The following is a 20,019-nucleotide window of genomic DNA, read 5'->3' on the forward strand; positions in this document are numbered from 1 at the left end:
AGGAATTGTTGTGGAAAGTGTCTGGAGGGAAACAGTATAAAAGAAGACCAAAGCTTTGGTAAGGATATGGTAGGATACAGGAGAAAAAAAGCCTTATTTCATAATTTTATCCAGAATTACTTTTGTATCCTATTAAATTTTTTATTCTGTGTTTCTCATGGCAGGTGCTCAATTAATGTTCAGTGGATAGATAGAGGGAGGGAAGGTGGGTGGGATGGAACCATTTAAATATGAGTATAGTGAAGTGACTTTGAACTCTTAATGATGCAGAAAAAGGTCAGAAAGTGGGAAGCCCAAAGAGGTTATAAGTCAAAGGAGTCCTAGATAATTGACCAATTAAGTAATGAACTCTTGAATAATGGAAATTTTGTTATCCATAAAATTTCTTTATCTAGTTTTCAAAATGATGGCAATAAGCTGAAGAATATTACTAATGTGAACTGGAGATTTGAAAAATATCTCCTATTTGATGGTAAGCTCCACAAGGGCAATGAATACCTCTTAGATCTTAATTGGATGTCTCTTTGGGGCTAGAGTGCTTTGTAAATGATTACTACACTGAAATGAACTGTTTTTGTTCCATCAAAAATATTCTCTATTGTTGCAAGCTGAACTTCTTACCACTATGAAAAAAATAATTTGGTGTTTAAGAAGAACCTGGGCATTTTAATTTATCACTACCAAGCATTTTAGAATGGCCACTGACAGAGAGCTCTGACCCCAGAAGTGCTTTGTCCTTATGTTTCAGAGAAAAGGCCTCTTTGAGGATGCCATTTAATGCTGTGATCAGCACAAAGTGTTCAGGAGAACAGAGATACCAGCCAAGTCAGGAGGACAGGTTGGAAAGGCATGGGAAAAAACAAAGTATATTAGATTTTGTTCTTTTTTGCTTAAATCATAAACATCAGCAAATACTCTAGGAATTGTCATTGAATAAAGATCTTTAGTTACTTCTGATTAGCTTAATGGACAACAGAGAGAAGGGAGGATGTTATTGCAATCAACTGTGACATTGTGTGATTACCTGGTGATAAGGTAGAAAAACTCCAGTGCTAAGAATGCCATTGCCAAGAAGCCTCTCCAAAAGGCTTCTTTTGAAGGGCTCAGTCCTGGGAATGGAAAGCTGTGACTTTCATCTGATCTCTAGAGCAGGACTGCCCACCTCATATCTCACATATCCTCCATTTCAAGAATTACTAGCCCCAGACACAGGATCCTGAATAAAGTATAGACTTTAGAAATTTTTTGATCCATGATACCATCACAGATCGTTGCATTCTACTGAGACAGAGGAATCTAGTGAAGAGAAAATTTGGATGGGATTCCAGAAAACAAGGCTATTTTCCTGGCTCCATCACTCAGCAACTGTGACCTTGGGCAAGTGACTGCCTCCTGAGACTACTTCACAGAGTAGAGATAAAAGGAAGTAATGGTAGTGGTGGTTGTTCTCTCTTTTTTTAACCTTTCCATTACTCTCATGCTCCAGACTCTTGAAGATGGTGAGAGAAGGTAGCAATGAGTCAAATAATACCTCTCTTTCTTCTTACCCCCAACCATTTGCTTGGGAGATTGTCAAGTGGGGCAAACACAACTGCACAGTCACAAAGAGATACTGGAATTATTGAGGTCTATGACTACTGCTCCAAAAGTATTCAAAAAATGAGCCAAGTGCTTTAGGGTATAGGGTGGGGAACCAGTTTTTTTTTTTTTAATCACTAGTTCTTAAGATACATGGGCAACTGAGTAATTACATGGTTGCAGAAAGATGTGGGCTCTCTTCTTTCCTTCACTATCTATCCATCCATAGTAAGCAAGGGATTTTACTTCTTTTTTTTAGATCTTAGTTCATCCATTTCAAAAATGGAGAAGAGAAGATGATCATATTTCATAGAGACATGGAGAAAATCTAATTAATGTTTGTGAAGATTATTTGAAGTCCCTGGATACCAGGCTGCATAGGAATACAAAGCATTTTCTTTCTAGATTTATTATTTCTTTTGGAGGGTTGGATGTGGGAGGGTTGTAGAAAGGGAGCAGGAGATTGAGGGATTATACCATTTATCTCCCTGTTTCCAGGTAGGTCAGCCCCTACACTATTCCAGACAGATCAGTCAGCATATATTTATGGAATGTCTACTGACTGAATGATAGAATCAATCATAAAGTCATAGATTGTTAGAGGCCAGAGATCCTCTGGGCCAGCCCCCTCATTTTACAGAAGTCAGGAAGTTGAGTTTCAGAGTGATGAGATGATTTATCCATAGTCACATAGATGGTAGATGAGCCTGAACTAGAACCCAAGTCCCCAGTGCTCTGTGTGAATTTAACAGGTGCTTAGTATTTTCTGAGTGCATGAATGAGGGTGGGGGTAGTGTGACATAGTTTCCACACACTATAAAATCTGAAAATGCCTGTGCATCTTCTGATACTTTTCATTTCTGGAATCACTGTGATTATATCAGAAATGACGCATGGCAATGGGGACTTTGGGATAAAGTACTTCTCTCTTTGATGGAAATGGATAGTAGTGAGATTAATGATCCATTTTTAAAAATAGAACTACTCCAAATCCAGACCATCTAGTTGCCTTTGTACATGGTTTGATATCCAGGTATATTAGTCATGGTGTGTGAATGACAAATATGCTGTAGTTACAGATGATGTGGTTGACAAAAGGACCTTAGATTCAGGAAGCCCTACCACCTCGGACATTCAAGGCAAGTACTTAGCTCTAAGTATCTCCAGGAACTCTCTAAGGCAAGAGTTCGTAACTCAAGGTCCAAAAATTTGTTTTTGTTTAAGATAACAGAATGTCAATATAATTAGTTTCATTTGGAATCTATATATTTAATTTTATGCATGTAAAAATATTATTCTATGTTTCACTAAACTACCAAAGCTTCCATGACACAAAAGAAGATTAAAAATCTCTCTTAAGGCCTTATGTTGCTGATTTACATTGGTAGAAATTTCTGTTATAGGGGTGCTCTTTTCATACATGAAATCACATGTGGACCAAAAAATGGACAAATAAATTCCAGCCATTAGGATTTCCTTGATTAATTCCTATTCCAGTTGTCCCATAAATTCCAGCCATTTAGAAAAGAACCAATTTTCATCTTCCTACTTAATTCTGAATTTTTTTGATGCTCTAAAGTCCCCTGGACCTTAAACTACAGCCACGGGCCAGATGCGGCAGCTGAAGACGATTATCCCCCTCACCCAGGGCACATCTAAAGGCCACAAAACAAAGTTTTTGTTTTTACTATAGTCCGGCCCTCCAACATTCTGAGGGACAGTGAACTGGCCTCCTATTTAAAAAGTTTGAGGACCCCTGCTCTAAACTTTTGCTTCTAGATGAAATGTCCAAATTCTTAGAGAATGGGCCTCTTTCTCTTATGGCTAGTGCTTGTTTTCCAGAAACTTCATTTAGAAACATTCCCTGGAATAGATTCTGGCCAAGTTCTGAACCTGAGTCATTTGGAGATATGTAAGCCAGCAGGAAATATTCTTCCATAATGAGACAGACATTGAGCACAAAACTGAGGATTCAGTAATCAACTAACTGCTCTTTAGTATCTCTAAGATATGGTATCTGTAAGGTATACTTTGCTCTTTCTGACTATTGCCTAGGACCATCTTCTTTTGTTGAAGCAGTGGAAGGGGAGAAAGGAGAGAAAGCCTTTTTCCAGTGAAGGGTTGTAGATAATTAACATGGGCTAGAACAAGGTCAAGCTCCATGGCTTAAAAAAATACAAGTAAAATCTAAGTTGTCTACATTTCATGACAATGAAATGAAACATCACAGATGAGAGAAGCAATCTTATATAATACTCTTTTTTGGTATATATTGTTTTTCCCTTTGAAATGGTGGAAGGAGTCTCACACACATTATTTAAGGTATTACCAGTGACACACTTGCCCTTTTGACTTCAGCAGTTTCAATTCTCAGTTGTCTAAGAAGGTGGATGTAATTCTCAAAAGCCTAGCCTGGGAACTCTCTCCAGGTCTTCATTATAAAAGAGGCATAAAAGTCTGAAGGAGTGGAAAGGGCATGAATTGGAAATCAAGGAGACTTAGGGTTAGCCCAATCATTAGCTATGTGACCTCTCTGTCTTGATTTTCTCATCTGTAAAAAATTAATACTACTACCAGTCTTGTTTATCTAATAAGGTAAAAATCAACTAGAATAATTGATCCCCTATTTTGGTCCTTCTCTCCTCATGTCTCTATTCTTTTCCCTCAGTTGTCCACCTTGCTCAGTTGAAGTGCCACTTTCTGCAGGAAGATCAATGTCACAATTTTCTCAGGGCTAGTGTCTTCTGCTCAAAATCATCTTATTTATATTTTGTAGGAAACTACATATGTATATGTTGTCTCCATTGGCTAGATTTCCTGAGAACTAAGTTTCCTGAAAGCAAGAAGAGTTTGGCACATAGTAAATACTTCATAAATGTTTGTTGATTGATTGTTTGGATATTGGATGTGAAAGTAACATTGTAAAGTAATGTTGTATACAATGGAAGGGAAAGGAAATACAGTATAGAAAAAAAACATTGAATTTAAAAGTCAGAAATTCAAACCATGGACTCAGTTTCTCCATATGTTCAATGGGGATAGTGCCATATGCCTTAATCTTGATTAACTCAATTAATTTTGGTGAATTTCAGTTTTCTCTTTCCTCAACTGCTGCATTAGCGAGCTATTACTATTAATAATAATAATTGTATTATTATTATTATCCTCAAATAGGGAGTTGGCCAATCACAATATTGGCAATACCTGCAAGATATTCAGAATAGCTGAAGTCACATATTATCCTGGAAACCCCAGGGAAATGAAACCTACCTGCTTACCTTCCCCTCACCCCTTCCCTCTTTAACAGCTTTTTATATCTATAGTCGACATCTTTCAGGTTTTCTCTGACAAGGACTATTGCCTTGACCTAAATGGATGGAAAGTGGATTTACACATTTAACAGGTTTCTGCTCAATATAGCTCTGAAAATGAGGGATTTTTCTCCTTCTATTTGGAAGAAGGATGACATTTCTAAAATGAGGTTGAAAACAGTTACTAGCTTCACTCTTTCTCCATTCCATTTCATAATATCTGCATATTTTAAAACCCTATAATGATTTATGCCTCATTAAATCTCCCCTCTGTACAGATTATATAAGGCTCAGAGGCATAGCACCCCTACCCAAATATGTTGTGCATAAATACATTTAAAATATCTGTGGCATTAACCAAGTTGATCTGATTTCAAATCATAGAAAATGCATGGAATAAAGCTAACTATATTTAATACAGAGAATCATAAAATGCTAACACTGGAAAGGGACTTAGAGAACTTCTAAGAGAGCTGAATTCCCTCACTTTACAGATGAGGAAACTGAGATTTATAAAGAAAATGGGAATTGCCCAATGGACTAATGGGAGAGCATAAGTATCAGCTTAGCCCTTCTGCCTCAGTCTGACTTTTTTTTCCACAAGACAACCTTATTTTATTAGCTTGTTTATTAAACCATGGTATATTTATATAATCAGTATTTAATAATGCCTTTAGAATTAATTTTTTTTCATGCCATATTAGTATGGCATCAGAAATCAGACATTTTTATGTAGCTATAGTTTCAATTTATTTTCTACAATGAGACTCTACCTAGATTAGGAATTCATTAGTTCTCATTTGGTTTAGTCTTTCCTCCAAATCATCTCATACATTACTTAATTGTTGGGTTAACCTTCCTAATTTGCAGATACCATTGTGTCACTTTGATGCTCAAAAGCCTTTAATGGTCTCTCATCACTTCAGAATGAAGTACAACTTGTTTAGCCTTTGGCACTAAAGGCCTTCCACACAGAAATGCCAACTGACCTTTCCAGCCTTATTTCTACAATTAAACAGAACTGGCAGATAGGTGGAACAATGGAGAGAGTATTGGGCCTGAAGTCAGGAGAAGTCCTTCTCCCCAATACAACTCTGTCCTCAGATACTTACTAGCTTCATGACCCTGAGAAAGTCACTTAACCCTGTTTATCTCAGTTTCCTTATCTGTAAAATGAGGTGAAGAAGAAAGTGGCAAAACACTCCCATATTTTTGCCAAGAAAATCCCAAATGGGATCCAGAAGAATCAGACATGACTGAAATGACTGAACAACAAGAAAACAACAATTACAATCATTTTGTTTTTCCAATTCTGGGGCATTTCTATAGTTTTTTTCCCCTATATCTTGACTGCCTACCACCTATCCTATTATATATCATTATATATTATATCTTTCTCTACCTTTTGAAATACTACTTATGCTATAAAGTCCAGCTCAAATACCGGTGCTTCCATAAACTTTTCCTGGTGCCCTAATCAAATACGGAGCTTCCTTTATCTGACTGTGTTTCACCTATTTACTTCATTAATTCATTCACTTTTTGGACATGACTTATCAACCCTACTAGACTATAGGCTTCTTAAAGAAAAGTGTCATATCTTCTTTATGCTTCTATTTCTCTCCAGAACTTAGATCACATAGTTTGTCATAAACTTACTAAATGCTTGGCAAATTGAACATAATGAATGAATGCTGTATAATTTGACCAATATTTACCATGGGCATCTTTTCCTCCTGGTTGCTGTGGTCTTGTGTTTCCATTCCGATCACCCTGAAAACCTAAAAAATTCCAAATGTCAGTGAGTCATATATAGACAGTTCTCAACTATTCTGTTAACACATATCCTTGCTCAAGTTTCTTTATAAGCTTTTCCCCATAGCCTTAATTTTCTCATTAGTAAAAAACAAGGGAAAAAATTGAAATTGGCACCAGTCAATTCCCTGCTTGTTAACTCCTCTTGGGTGGAGGGAAAACGAATGATTGATAAAGAAGAGAGAAGCATTTATCCAATGGGTGATTACAGATTATTTGTGATCAAAGGATTTGTTTTTAGCATTCCATATTATCAACTAAACTCCAGGAACCCTGATGATAGAAATAGTACCTCTATATTCCAAATAGGGTTTAGCATATTGTCTTGCTCTTAGTAGGTACCCAGCAATTTTTATTGCATTGAATAGGTGCTCTAAAAATTGATTGAAGAAAAATAAAGAGGACAGAGAAAGGGAATAAAAAACAGAAAAGGAAAGTCAAGAAAAGGAAAAGATGAAAATATTAAAATCAAATAATACCTAAGAATTTTTTCAAATATTATATATTTAAAGTTTTGGCACTAATGGAAATGAGCAGCTGTTCCTCACCTTACTGAAGGACTAAAGAAGGCAGAAGATGTTTAAGGAGCAACATAAGTGATTTAAGTTAGATGCAAAAACTTTTGGCAGGTTTCTCACAATTATTGGAAGGGATATTAAAGGAGTTTATAGAATCTTTTCTGCTAAACTTTAAAATAGGATAAACAAATTTAGCAGGAAAGCAGATTATTGGTAGAAGAAAAATCTTTATAACAAATTTCTCTGATAATGGTCTCATACCTAAAACACATAAGAAACTGATTCAAATATATAAGAATGACAATCATATCCCTATAGATAAAAGATTAAAGGATATGAATAGGAATTTCTCAAAGAAAGGAATCCTAGCTTCAAAATATTCCAAAATAGTAGTTTGGGAAAAGCAAATTGAAGCAACTCTGAGGTTCCAACTCCTATGTATCAGATTAGTAAAGATGACTAAAAAGGAAAATGACAATTGTTAGAGATACTGTAGGAAGACAAAAACAGACTGATACACTGTTGGTGGAGCTGTGAATTGATTCATCTATTCTGGAAATCAGTTTAGAACTATACTCGACTCCCTCCCTCCTTTGATATCACTACTAGGCCTATGTCCCAGAAGATTTAGAAAAAAAAAGCAAAAGCAAAAGACCTATATGTGCAAACATATTTGTAACAATTTTATTGTTAAAGCAAAGAACTGGAAACAAAGAAACAAAAGTATTCATCCACTGGAGAGTTCTGCTATGAAAAAATAAGAGATGTATAATAGTTATATTGCTTCTCTATGGATAGGAGAGGAGAGGTGGATAGGAGAAAATCTGGAACTTAGAAATTTAAAAATGAATGCTACAATTTTTTAAAAGGCTCTGTTAAAATATAGGAAAGTAGATAGTTTCAGAACAATATGGAAAGACATATGAAATGAGTGAAGTGAGCAGAACTAGGGGGAATAGTTTAACCAGTAACAGCAACATGCTAAAAAAATTTAAATGAAAGTAATAACCAATCTTGGTTTTAGAGGACCAAGGGTGAAATAATATTATCCACTACCTGCTTCCTGACATAGAGGGTATGGACCCTAGATGTCAAATGAGATATGTATTTTTGGACATGGTATATAAGTTAATTTGGTTTGCTTGGCTCTGCTTATTTGTTATAAGAATTGTGAGTTTTCCCCCTTTTTATTGGGGGATAGGAAATGAAGAAAAACAGTCTTCATTTTTAGGTGGGATACTGACAGAAGGCAGAGGAATGAACTACATGACTTTAGATATTTTTTTTTCTTTTGGAAAGAAGATAATGGAAGATTCAAGCATTAGCTCTTGATTTCAAGTTTATCATGTAATTGTTTTCACTCCTTTCTCAGAACTTCAGGGAAAGAGCTATGTCAATCCAGAGAGCACTGAGAAATTCAGCTATTTCCCGAATGGCAGCTCCCTCTCAGACTGGAGTAACCCCTCTCTGAGCACCAAATACATTTGTGCAGAAAGAAACCAGACAAATGATGCTGCCAGATGAGACACCCACTCACTAGTCTATGAAATAGATTTTGGGATGTAATACATTCTTCCCACCTACATGGTATGAATTTCCCACAAATATATAGAAAATTAGAAGGATCAGGTATAGTAAGTATGGGAAACAGTTCCAAGCAATTAGCTACTGAGAAGGAAAGCATTCTGGAGACCAGGCCTTTTCCAAAGCAAGGGTTTTTGGATGCAGCTTAGCTCAGGTGAAGATGCTCTATATAGTCTTCTGACTGAGTATAGATTCCAAGGACCTGGAATGGGACCTCCTGGGCTCTAGGTCTACTTTCCTTTCTCTTGAGTCTCCATATCATTCCTGAACACATCAGACAGATAGAGTCAGTACCTCTGGAGGTTCAGTAACATATGCAAATGGATACTTACGTTTGTCAAAGGAGAATTTCTTAAGTAGTTGTGGTGTTTTGTTCCCAGGGTGTATCTCCACAGTTAGATGAGTTCCTGGCAAAAAGATGTCAAAACTGTAACTAATTAGAGTAAAACTTCTTAAATTATGGGTCACAATTCCAATATGGGGATTATGTAACTGATTGTGGGGGAAGGTCACAAAAAAATTGGGGAACTGTAAAAGGTATCAAATATTCCACCAAGGTTTAATTCCTTTTGTTTTTCCTGAGGCAATTGGGGTTAAGTGACTTGCCCAGGGTCACTCAGCAAGAAGTGTTAAGTCTGAGGTCACATTCGAACTCCAGTCCTGCTGACTTTAGAGGTGGTACTCTATCCACTATACCAAATAGTTGCCCCTAAGATTTAATTCTTTATGTAAAAATAAACAAACATATCATCGCACTAGTGTACAAATTTGCTTTTGTCTTTAATAGCAAAATTATATATACCAAAATTGTTTTAAATTAATCATTAAATCAATTAGTAATTAATTAACATAAATTTATTTATGATTTATCACCAGTAAATGATTGATTTATATATTTATATGATATCTCTATATCCAGGGTCATATAAAAATTTTTTGGACTAAAAGGGGTTGCGAATGGAAAAAAAGTTTAAGAAGCTTTGAACTAGAGAATAGAATCTATCAAATATAAGGTATCAATGAAAAAGCATTTATTAAGTGCCAACTCTATACCTGGTGTTATAGGGCTACAAAGACAAGAAAATGAAATAGTTCCTGCCTTTAAGGAGCTTACATTCCAATAATAAGGAATATAATATTTTTAATAGGTATTTGAGAAATCATTGATTCAACAAATATTTAATAATAACCTCATATGAACAAAGAACTTTACCATGCACTGAAAGTAGTAATGTGCTAGGGGTAAGACAGCTGGAAATAAGAGATTAGTGATAATTAGGTTCCACATGAATCCTTTGGGAAGCAAAGCATAGGAGAATAGAAAGAATACTGCAGTTGATATTAAGAATATGAGTTCATATCCATGCTTTATTTTTTACCCATCCCTGGGTTTGGCTTAGAGTAAGCCACTTTATAACTCTGTAGATCTTTACCTTCTTTCCTTTGAAATAATGAAGGTGAATTGATAGCCTCAGAAGTCCATCTAGTTCCAAATATCAGATCCTAGAACATTTGTTCCAGTGATGCTGCTCACATCATTGTGTCCTCAAAAGTATCAAATTTCTATTTTTTTTTTTTGGTGAGGATTAGATTTATGAAAAAGGTAGTTAAAATAATTTTGGGCTAAATTTGGCAAATCAGAGAAGTGCTCAACTGCCATTCTAAGAAATAATCACTTTGTGCATAAAACAAGGTAATTAATGGTATTAATGTGTACAGTATGCATGTGTGTGTATATATATATTTACATGCATATAAGTATGTCTTTCTCTCTGTCTATGTCTCTGTCTCTCTCTGTGTTCTTCCCCCTTTCTATCCCTCTCTCTCCTCCCTTCTCTCTATCTACCTTATTTTCATGGTTTTATGTTTTCACTGCTATAGAGAAATCCTATTTAAGAAAATTCCATTATCGGGGCAGCTTGGTGGCACAGTGGATAGAGCACCAGCCCTGAAATCAGGAGGACCTGAGCTCAAATCTGACCTTCTACACTTAACACTTCCTAGCTGTGTGACCCTGGGCAAGTCACTTAAGTAAAAAAGAAAGAAAGAAACTTCCATTATCAATACAAATCAGCAAATGTTCTGAGTCTACAATCTTAAAAGACTTCCTAGTAGCACTAAGGAATTAAATGCCTAAGGTCACATATCTGATAAGTTTCTGAGGAAGAACTGAACTCGGGTCTTCCTAACTCTAAGGCCACATTACTTTCCATTATGCTATTCTGACTCTTGCTGATTAAATGCTTTCTCTAGCACATCAGATTCCCATTATTTAAAGAAATTATTATTTCCTCTCTCTAAGGCCACACTTGGAATGATATTAGAACTTAGTTATATAGTCAGGAACAATTTCTCTTTTGTGCCTTTCCTATGAATTCTTACCAAACCATAAAGATCACATTCATAGACTCTTAAGAGTCTAGAAGGGATCTCCTAAGCCAGATGGCACTTGAACATTGTTTTGTTTGCTCTCTCCTGTCTTTTCTATTTTGCATAGGTCAATAAGGGTCATATTGGTTGTCAACCCTTAACAAGATGAACCGCCAAGCACCAAGGTAGCACTGGTAAATTTAATATCCTTGGTTCTAGTCCCAAGATTTCTCTCAAACTAACCCTATGTGGAAGTCCAAGAGTTCCTAATCACTTCAATCTTGACTCCTCTCTCTGTAGCACAGAAGTGATAATAGGGATGAATGATTCAACCTCTGTACTGTACTGCAATACACCCAGGAGTCATGTACTCCGAGAGTGTTGCTATGGCCACCTTATGATTCTGCAGAGTCTCTTCCTCAGTCTCTAGTCTTGTTACCCTTTAGACCTTAGGTTTCCAATTCCATCTCAGAATCTGAGTTGTCCAAAGAAATGATAACCTGCATTTTCCTAGCTTTACTAAAACTGTAACATATTATGAATTAAACTTTATTTTATGGATTTTATTTTTCAAAGCTATCTTTATAGTTTATTTCTTCTTGTGCAATGTTCCTTTATTTCAGATAAATAGCTACTAAGTAGTGGGTGGGTGGTATGATAGTAGTCAAATAAAGTATTTACTATATACTAGATACTGTATTAAGCACAGGGGTTGCAAAAAGAAATAAAAAACAATATGTCCCTCTTTTTAAGGAGCTCATATTCTAATGGGAGAGACAATAAGCAAACAGCTATGTACATACAAGATGTATACAGTATAAAAGAACAGAGTGGGGCTAAGGACTTTGCACAGTTTTATCTCACCTAAAACCAATTCTATGAGCAAGTCAAGACATCATCCTTCTGACGTCAGTGGTCCTCTTTGAAAAGGAAGGACAAAATACAAGAACAATGTGGTATAAAAGACACTGGGTGGATTGGTGGGAAGTGAGGAAATGGAGGGAGGCACAAAAAGGCTTCTTGCAAAAGACTGAGATTTGTGCTCAGTCTTGAAGGAAGCCAGGAGGTGAAAATGAGGAGGAAGAGAATTATAATCATGGGTATAGCCAATTAAATTGCATGGATATAGGGGGTGAAGTATTATGTGTTAGGAATAATAAAAAAGCCAGCATCTCTGGATTAGAGAGTTCATGGAGGAGAGTAAAGTGTATAAAACCAAGAAAGGGACCAGGTTGTAAAGAGTTTTAAAAGCCAGGCAGATATGACATGGGATATGGTGACCACAGAATCTGAACAGAAAGATTTTCCCTCAGTCTGCATATCTAAAAGAACTTAGCATGTTTCCCGATTTAATTATAGAATTCAATTAAAATAGGACTCCACTTTAAATCTGAATATTATGATTACTACCCTAATAACCACATTTTTAAAAAAATGTTATTTAGAATACGATTTAAGGAACTCAGCAAGAAACAGAAACATCGAAGTGCAATCACAGATACCTTTCTCACTCTTAACAATTAATGTTCAAGGCTAAATGTTGTCACTGTCATATCCCAAGCCTGAGGAGATTTAACTCATTTGGGGGTCTGTCTTTGCTTGTCTGGTTTTTCTGCAGTTCCAAGGGAGCCTCCACAGTTCATTCCATTGGATATTGCTCCTGCAGCCTTTCTCTTTTTGTAGGTTTAATTGCCCTACTGAAAGAAGCTTTTAAAATTAGATTCCCACAAATATTTATTAATTATCTGTTCTTTGCAAAACACTGTGCTGTGAGAAGTAAAAAATTGAAATAGGACATAGTATCTGATCTTAGGAAACCAAAACATAAACATTGATACTTAGAATATGCAACAATCCAATTATAATTATATTAAATGAATGAAGAAGAAAGTATCATGGAAGATTCAAGAGGTTGAAAATGCTACTAACAAGGGGAAACAAGGAAGGCTTTATGAAGGAAATGCCATTTGATCTGAGTTTTAAATGGAGGGTAGGAATTTAATAAGGGAAGAGGAAAAGAAAAAGCATTAGGCATTGGGGGTAGAGTGAACAAAGATGAGAAAGTGAGATAGTTAAGGGCACGTTTTGAGGAAAAAGGGCAGTCTTCTTTTTGGACAGAGGAAAGAGCATATGAAGGAGAATAATGTGAGATAATGTTGAAAAAGTCAAATGGTACAAGATGCTATAGAGACCTAAATTTCAGGCAAAAGAGTTTGATCTTAGTAGAAAACTGGGAGCCATTGAAGATCTTTGAGTAGTGTGAGCCATGACTAAGATTAGTCTGAGAAATGGATGAAGGCTGGAACAGGCAGAAGAGAATGGAGGTGAAAAGACTTTTTGGGAAGCTATTATAATAATTTAGATAGGCAGAAATTCAATGACCAAGGATTTCTTTGGCAATGGATAGTGAGGTAAATACAGTTTCTACTTTTCACAAGACTGATTTCTAATTTGTAATATCTGTTAGGTAGGTGGCAAAGTAGTTAGAGCAGTGGACCTGGATTAGGAAGTCCTGAATTCAAATCTGGCCTCAGACACTAGCTAACTGTGTATTCACTTAACCTGTCATTTAATTTCTGTTTGCCTCAGTTTCCTCATCTATAAAATAAGGATACCAATAGCATCTATCTCTTAGAATTGTTGTGAGAATCAAATGTAATGATTGTAAAGTGCTTAACATAGTGCCTGGCAAATAGTAAGTGCTCCACAAATGTTAATTGTTGATATTATTTTTAATGTCATATTTGAAGGAATTGAGCAGAGATACATGTCCATTGTGTAGCAACCTATCTCCTTTTTCTGAATTTCCTGAACACCTCCTTGGTTCTTTGGTTCCTGCTTGTTCACTCTTGTCATGACTCTTGATTTCTTCCTTCTTTCCTATATTTCTGACTGTTGATTAGATATGCCTTGATCTCTGCCTTGATATTTGTACCTATATTATCCCATACTTCTTGCATATTGGTTTCTCTCCTGGCTTCCTACTAAATGGCAGATAGCTTGCTCTCTATATGAGAAAGAAGACTCATATAGCTACAAAAAGTGAAGATAACAAATGGGACCACCTACTGCACAAGAGAGAATTATACCTCCTTTATCCCATGGTTGCCAAGTAAAGCTTGCAGAAGAATAGTGTATTGCCTTGGACCTTGTAGGAGCTCTTGTAGGTAAATGCTCTGTCTTTGAGAATACTAAAAAGACCACAGACATTAGAGGGAAAAAGAATCTTGGAGGCCATTTAGTTCAAATCTTTCATTTACATTGAAAAGAAAAGATGTAACCTACCCAAGATTAAAAAATGTAAGGAATAGAGTCAAGATTTGAGCCCAGTTAATAATATGCTAATAAATGTTTAATAAGTCATTCTAAAAAGCTACATACTTTTAAGTTTAATCTGAATCATAACATTTTCTCTGTCACATTTTAAAATCTAGACAACTAACAAAACAAGATATCATGCCCTAAATTGTAGCATTTGTTCATTTCCAAAGTTAATGTGGAAAATACATTTCTAAATGTTAATTCTGAAAATTTTGACTATTGCTTCTTGAGAGGCAGTTTGAGCCAACTCCAGCATACCCTTGAACCCAGATCTCAACTGATTTAAAATCCAGTCCTCTTCTCCCTATTGCCTTTCAATTATGTGGGTAGCAATACATTAATAGCAGCATCTTTTGCAAGGAAGACAACTGAGTTTCCATAGTATGACTAATGTCTGAATGATGGTTAGTTGGTATTAACATTATCTGGCTGTTTAATGCTGACATCAGACATATTCACTGATTATATGTGTTCAGTAAGTAAGCAGTTTTCTGTTTAATCAGCTGATGATGTAATCAGACACTTGGCTAATGTTAACATTTTTCAACTACAGTTGGGAACAGATCTTTCTGTTTTGGTTTGACATAATAAGTGAGCACTGTTTGATGACTTAAGTACATTCTTATCCAACAAATGCAGTTGTCAGTGTGTGAACATATTGATTAAGCCTAGGTTCCTGTTTATAAAACGAAGGGGTTCAAATTCAAACATACATATTAAAAACACATTATCATTCTCTCACTAGCATTAATGATTTTAATGAGAACAAAACACCTCATTTAAAACAAACAAGTAATTAGAAATTTTAGCAGGCCCTAATTAATCAAGCTGCAAATTGTGCTTCCTTGTTGCAGACATTATTCCCAAATTGAATTTTAAGAAAAGGAAGGTGCATATATGCAATGCCTTTATTATTACATATTTACATGAACATTGCTAATGTAGTCAAGACCCAAGATATGGACATATTTGAAGCGTATGAGAATGATTCCTCAGAAACATTCTTTTGCCCCAAGGATATAACTCTGTGAGGGGTTACTGGAACTAGACAGTCTAAATAGTAACCATGAAGTTGATTTCCCTTTTACCTCTGGTGGCACTGGGTTGGGGAGCCATTACCATTACGGAAATTATTAGGGCAGTTATCAAGAATATAACTCAGTAGGAATGCTGGATCCAGATTATGCTCACAACCTCACACATGCCTTTGCAGAAGTTCTTCTGTCATAGCCAATGATTATATTTCTCCCCATTGTCTGAGCTAGTATGAGAAGAGATTAGCTTTCTTTGCACCCTTGACCCTATTCTCTCCCACCTTCTCCAACATATTGAGTTTGGCAATCATTCAGGCTCACATATCTTCAATTGCTTCTTCACTATTGAATTTGTAGGATTATTTAGAGCTAGAAAGAACTTAGGGGTCTGATATTGCAGATGTGAAAACTGAGTCTCAGATAAATTAAAGACTTACTTATGATAAAAGATAGTAATAGTGCCACTTCTTTCACAAATAAAACTAAGTCCTCCAGGTCCCCCCAAACAGTTTTTCTTGGTCCTTTTTATCCTTATACAGTTGTTATGATCTCTCTTTGTACATTTACTGTCCAGCTTCTTGAACAAATTGTCTATAGTAAACCACATTCCTTGCAATTCACTCTTGCCTAAAACTCGGGTAATTTATTTCCATCACCTCATGCCCCAATTCTACTGAAACTGATCTCTTAAAAAGTCAATAACAAGCTCCAAATTATTAAACTCAATTGATGTTTTCTTTAGTCTTTTTCTTTCTTGATCACTTTATAGCATTAGACACGATCTTTCACCTTCTTCTACTAAATACTCTCTCCTTATGAGACCCTGCACATTCTGGGTTGCCCATCTGCTTCTTTAATGATTGTTTCTCTATTTCCTTCACTCCCTTTTCTGTTCATCTCCAGATGTTCTAAGCTGAGTCCTCTCCAAGGTTCTGATCTTGACCCTTTCTTTGTGATTTTTTTCTTTCCTAGCCTTAATAATTGAATGATTGTTGCCTTAGTCAAACTTAGACCTGTTAAAGACCTTAGCTTAAAAAGGCCACAATCTCCCACTGAATCCAGTGCCATCTCCAGTTGTCCTGATATATAACTTGCCACTGAACCCAGATGACTCTGAAGGAAAAAGTGAGATGACCTTGCATAGCCTTCCCTCACTTCAATCCAATTCACTTGCAAGACATGAGATCACCTTAATATCATTGGTCCTTTTTGAGAAGGATAAACAATAGCCATTCATTCACTCCCATCTTAAGCCCCCAATCTTGAATTTAGTAAAATTTCCCCAAACCTGCTCCTCATTCTAACTTCAAAATTTCCGTCATTGTCACCATCATTTGGTCACCCAATTTTGAAACTAATTGCTATCTTTGACTTAATTACTAAGTCATGTGCATTTAATTTTACTGAAATATATCAAATCTGTTCTTTTCTCTCTATTTCTACTGCCTCCATTTTGATACATCCTTAATTCCTCTTGTCCACATCAAAGCAAAAGCCCCTTAATTGGTCTTTTCAACTTTATTTTCTTCTCTCTTCCAATCTATTCTTCATACCTTTGTCAGATTGCTTTTCTAATACATATATCAAGTTGCTTCTCTTTCAGAATCTTTAGTGATTATTGCCTTCTAAGTAAAGCTCTTTTTTTTTTCTTTTTCTGTTGTGCACTCATAGTATTCTGTCACTTGGTGCCTCCTTTCAAGCCCTCAATTTACTTTTAGCTCCAGACAAATTAGATTACCTCTTGTTCCCCAAACATATCCTGCATTATCCATCTTCCATACTTTTCCTCACATTGTTATATTCTCTGTGCCCAATAACCTCTCTGCCTTGCCTTATTCCAACCTTTTTCTTAGAACCAAACTCAAGTGCTATCTCTTGCACAAAGCCTTTCTGATTTCCTTTCTTCTCCTAGACTTGCATAACAATTTGTTTTCCAAATTCTTAACAAATGATACATAAAAAAATCTAGATAGGAACCATCTTCTGCTTCTCTTAGAATGGACAAATCCTACTTGGTTTAGATTTCCTACAAGTTCTTCACAGAATCATTTCTTCATAACATCTAAAACTAAGTGGAACCTTAACAAGTATCTAGTCCTGTCTCCTTTCCTCTAAACCTGCCCTTCATTCTGACTTCATTATTCCTATCAGTGTTACCAACATACAATTCTGAAAGCTAATTCCTATCTTTGTCTTTATTATCAAGTTTTATGCATTTACTTTTGCCAAGATTTTTTGAAACTATTCCCTTATATTTAATGTATGAAGAAGCATATCCAGAATAGGGAAGTAACTTGTTTAAGGTCACAGAGTCAGTTAGTGACAGGGCTTACATTAAAATTCAAACTTAAATCTCCTGTCTTGCAGGTCATGGCCCAATTTTTTTCACAATTTATAAGACTCTACATTAAGTGCTGGAAATATAAAGAAGAAAACAAAATAAAATCTGACCCCATGGAACTTATTCTACTGAGGGGAAACAGAATCCATAAGATAGGTAAATAAAAATATATTCAAAATTTAAAAATAAAAACAACATAATGGAGAGAGAAGGAAGAGGAAGGGAGAAATAAAACACTGGGAGAAATCAATAAAAATCTCATGTTGGAGATGTTCTTTGGGCTGAGCTTTGAAAGGAATAAGGGGCTCCAAGAAGTAGAAGTGCAGAGGGAGCACATGGCGGGCATCAGAGGCAGCTTCAGGAAGGATGAAGGGCAGGAGATGGAATGTTCAGGAATGGTGGCCAGTGTTTTATAGTGAGTTGAGGGGAAGTTGTCAGTCTGGAAAACTAGGTGGAGGCAGATTGTGAAGGACTTTAAATGTTAAATATAAGGATTCTTGCATTATCTTACTTACTAAATATCTTACTGAATTTCAAGACAAGTTTATCAGGCAGGTAAGACACATGAGATCAAATGAAGATCTCATATACAGAAATTAAGATCCAGAGTGGAAAGAAACAAGCTGCCATTCATAAATGGCAGAGCAAGATTATAGTCGAGCCATTCTGGCTCCCAGTCCAATACTGGGCCAAGCCACCAAAAACATACAAGGCAGAGCTTTTGAACTTACTACATTCTTCCATACTCCTTTAGCATTGATAACTGTAGCAACATAGCTGGTACATATTCCTATGGTAGCCAGGTATACTGCAAAGCTATGTTATATAAAACCCACCTATACATTGTCAGGTCAGCAACTCTGGCAATTAAACTTCAGTTAAGGACATCTAGATCCAGTACCCCCAATCCTATTCTGTTGCCCTCAATTGCTAACATCTTTCCCCACAATTACACTACATTTATTCTGTATATGTTTATCTTATATATACTGATAGATATATGTACTGTTCCTATTGAGAGAGTGTGAGTTCATTGAGGGAAGGAATTATTTCCCTTTTTGTTTCTATATCCCCTGTACTTTGAACAGTGTTTTGAACACAGTAGATATTTAATATATGCTTTTGACTGACTGATATGTGACCCTATAGGACTTATTAGTCTGAGAGGCAGAGGGATAGCTGGTTTTGGAATCAGGAAATCTGAGTTCAAATTTACCCATGGTTACATATTAACTTTGTGACAGCAAGATCATCCTTTGTATTCGTTATCTTACTGAACTTAAATACAAGTCAGAAAGGGAGGTAAAGCACATGAGATCCTATAAGAATATAAACTGCAGGGCATGAGCTTATGCACACTGAGTGGGGGGTTCCTATCCCAATAAATCCCCAAAATAAAAGAGTGGGATCTGCTCTATAATAATAGAAAGACTTAAGATGAACCATTCCAGTGTTCACTTTAGGATTTTGGGGAAATATTTCATTTTCCACTTATGTAAAATGGAGTTAACTACCTTTCTACTTTTTTCAATAATGAGCTACAACAGCAGTTTTTAACATAGTCTCAAGACAAAACCCTTTACACTTTTAAAAATTATAGTAGGCTGCTCCACAAGAGCTTTTGTTTTGTGGATTATATTTATTGATATTGAATGAAAGTAAAACAGCATTATTTTAGAAAAAGTTTTAACCTTGGGGTTGTCCCATCAAGAATGGGATCTTTAGATATCACTTTGAGAGTGACTGCACTAGAGATAGGAAAACTTTGTACTTAAAGGCAGGAATATTAGAGAAAGTTTCTCACTAATGTTCATATAATGAAGCATAATGACAGTTGAAAGATGAGAGCCCAAACAAGAAAATGACTATTTAATAATGTGCTTTTGGGACATCAATTACAGATAAAAGTTGTTTATAAGAGTCCTTGACCCTGTACAAGAGAGTGATCTCCTATTCTTTTTACCTGCTCCAATCCATTTTACAGACTGCTACTTGATTAATCTTTTAAAAATAATCCTCTTCTCAAAATTTTTCAATAATTCTCCACTGCCTATGAACAGCTAGGTGGCATAGAGGACCAGACCTGAAATCAGAAAAACTCATCTTCCTGAGCTAAAATCTGGCTTCAAACATTACATAGCTAACCC

At 35.8% G+C, this 20,019-nt stretch overlaps 1 protein-coding gene across 1 annotated transcript in view; it reads right to left on the reverse strand.

The window, feature by feature from the left end:
• Positions 1–20,019, reverse strand: part of KY (kyphoscoliosis peptidase) — a 95,330-nt gene that overhangs the window by 52,322 nt on the left and 22,989 nt on the right. Inside the window, exons 4-5 of the mRNA XM_051985591.1 lie at positions 9,139–9,213; positions 6,608–6,670 (exon numbers count right to left, since the gene is read on the reverse strand). Of these exons, the coding sequence (XP_051841551.1) occupies positions 6,608–6,670; positions 9,139–9,213 (138 nt within the window). The remainder of the gene's footprint in view (positions 1–6,607; positions 6,671–9,138; positions 9,214–20,019) is intronic.

The sequence above is a fragment of the Antechinus flavipes genome, chromosome 3 (assembly GCF_016432865.1).
Source record: "Antechinus flavipes isolate AdamAnt ecotype Samford, QLD, Australia chromosome 3, AdamAnt_v2, whole genome shotgun sequence".
In the NCBI taxonomy this organism is placed as follows: Eukaryota; Metazoa; Chordata; class Mammalia; order Dasyuromorphia; family Dasyuridae; genus Antechinus; species Antechinus flavipes.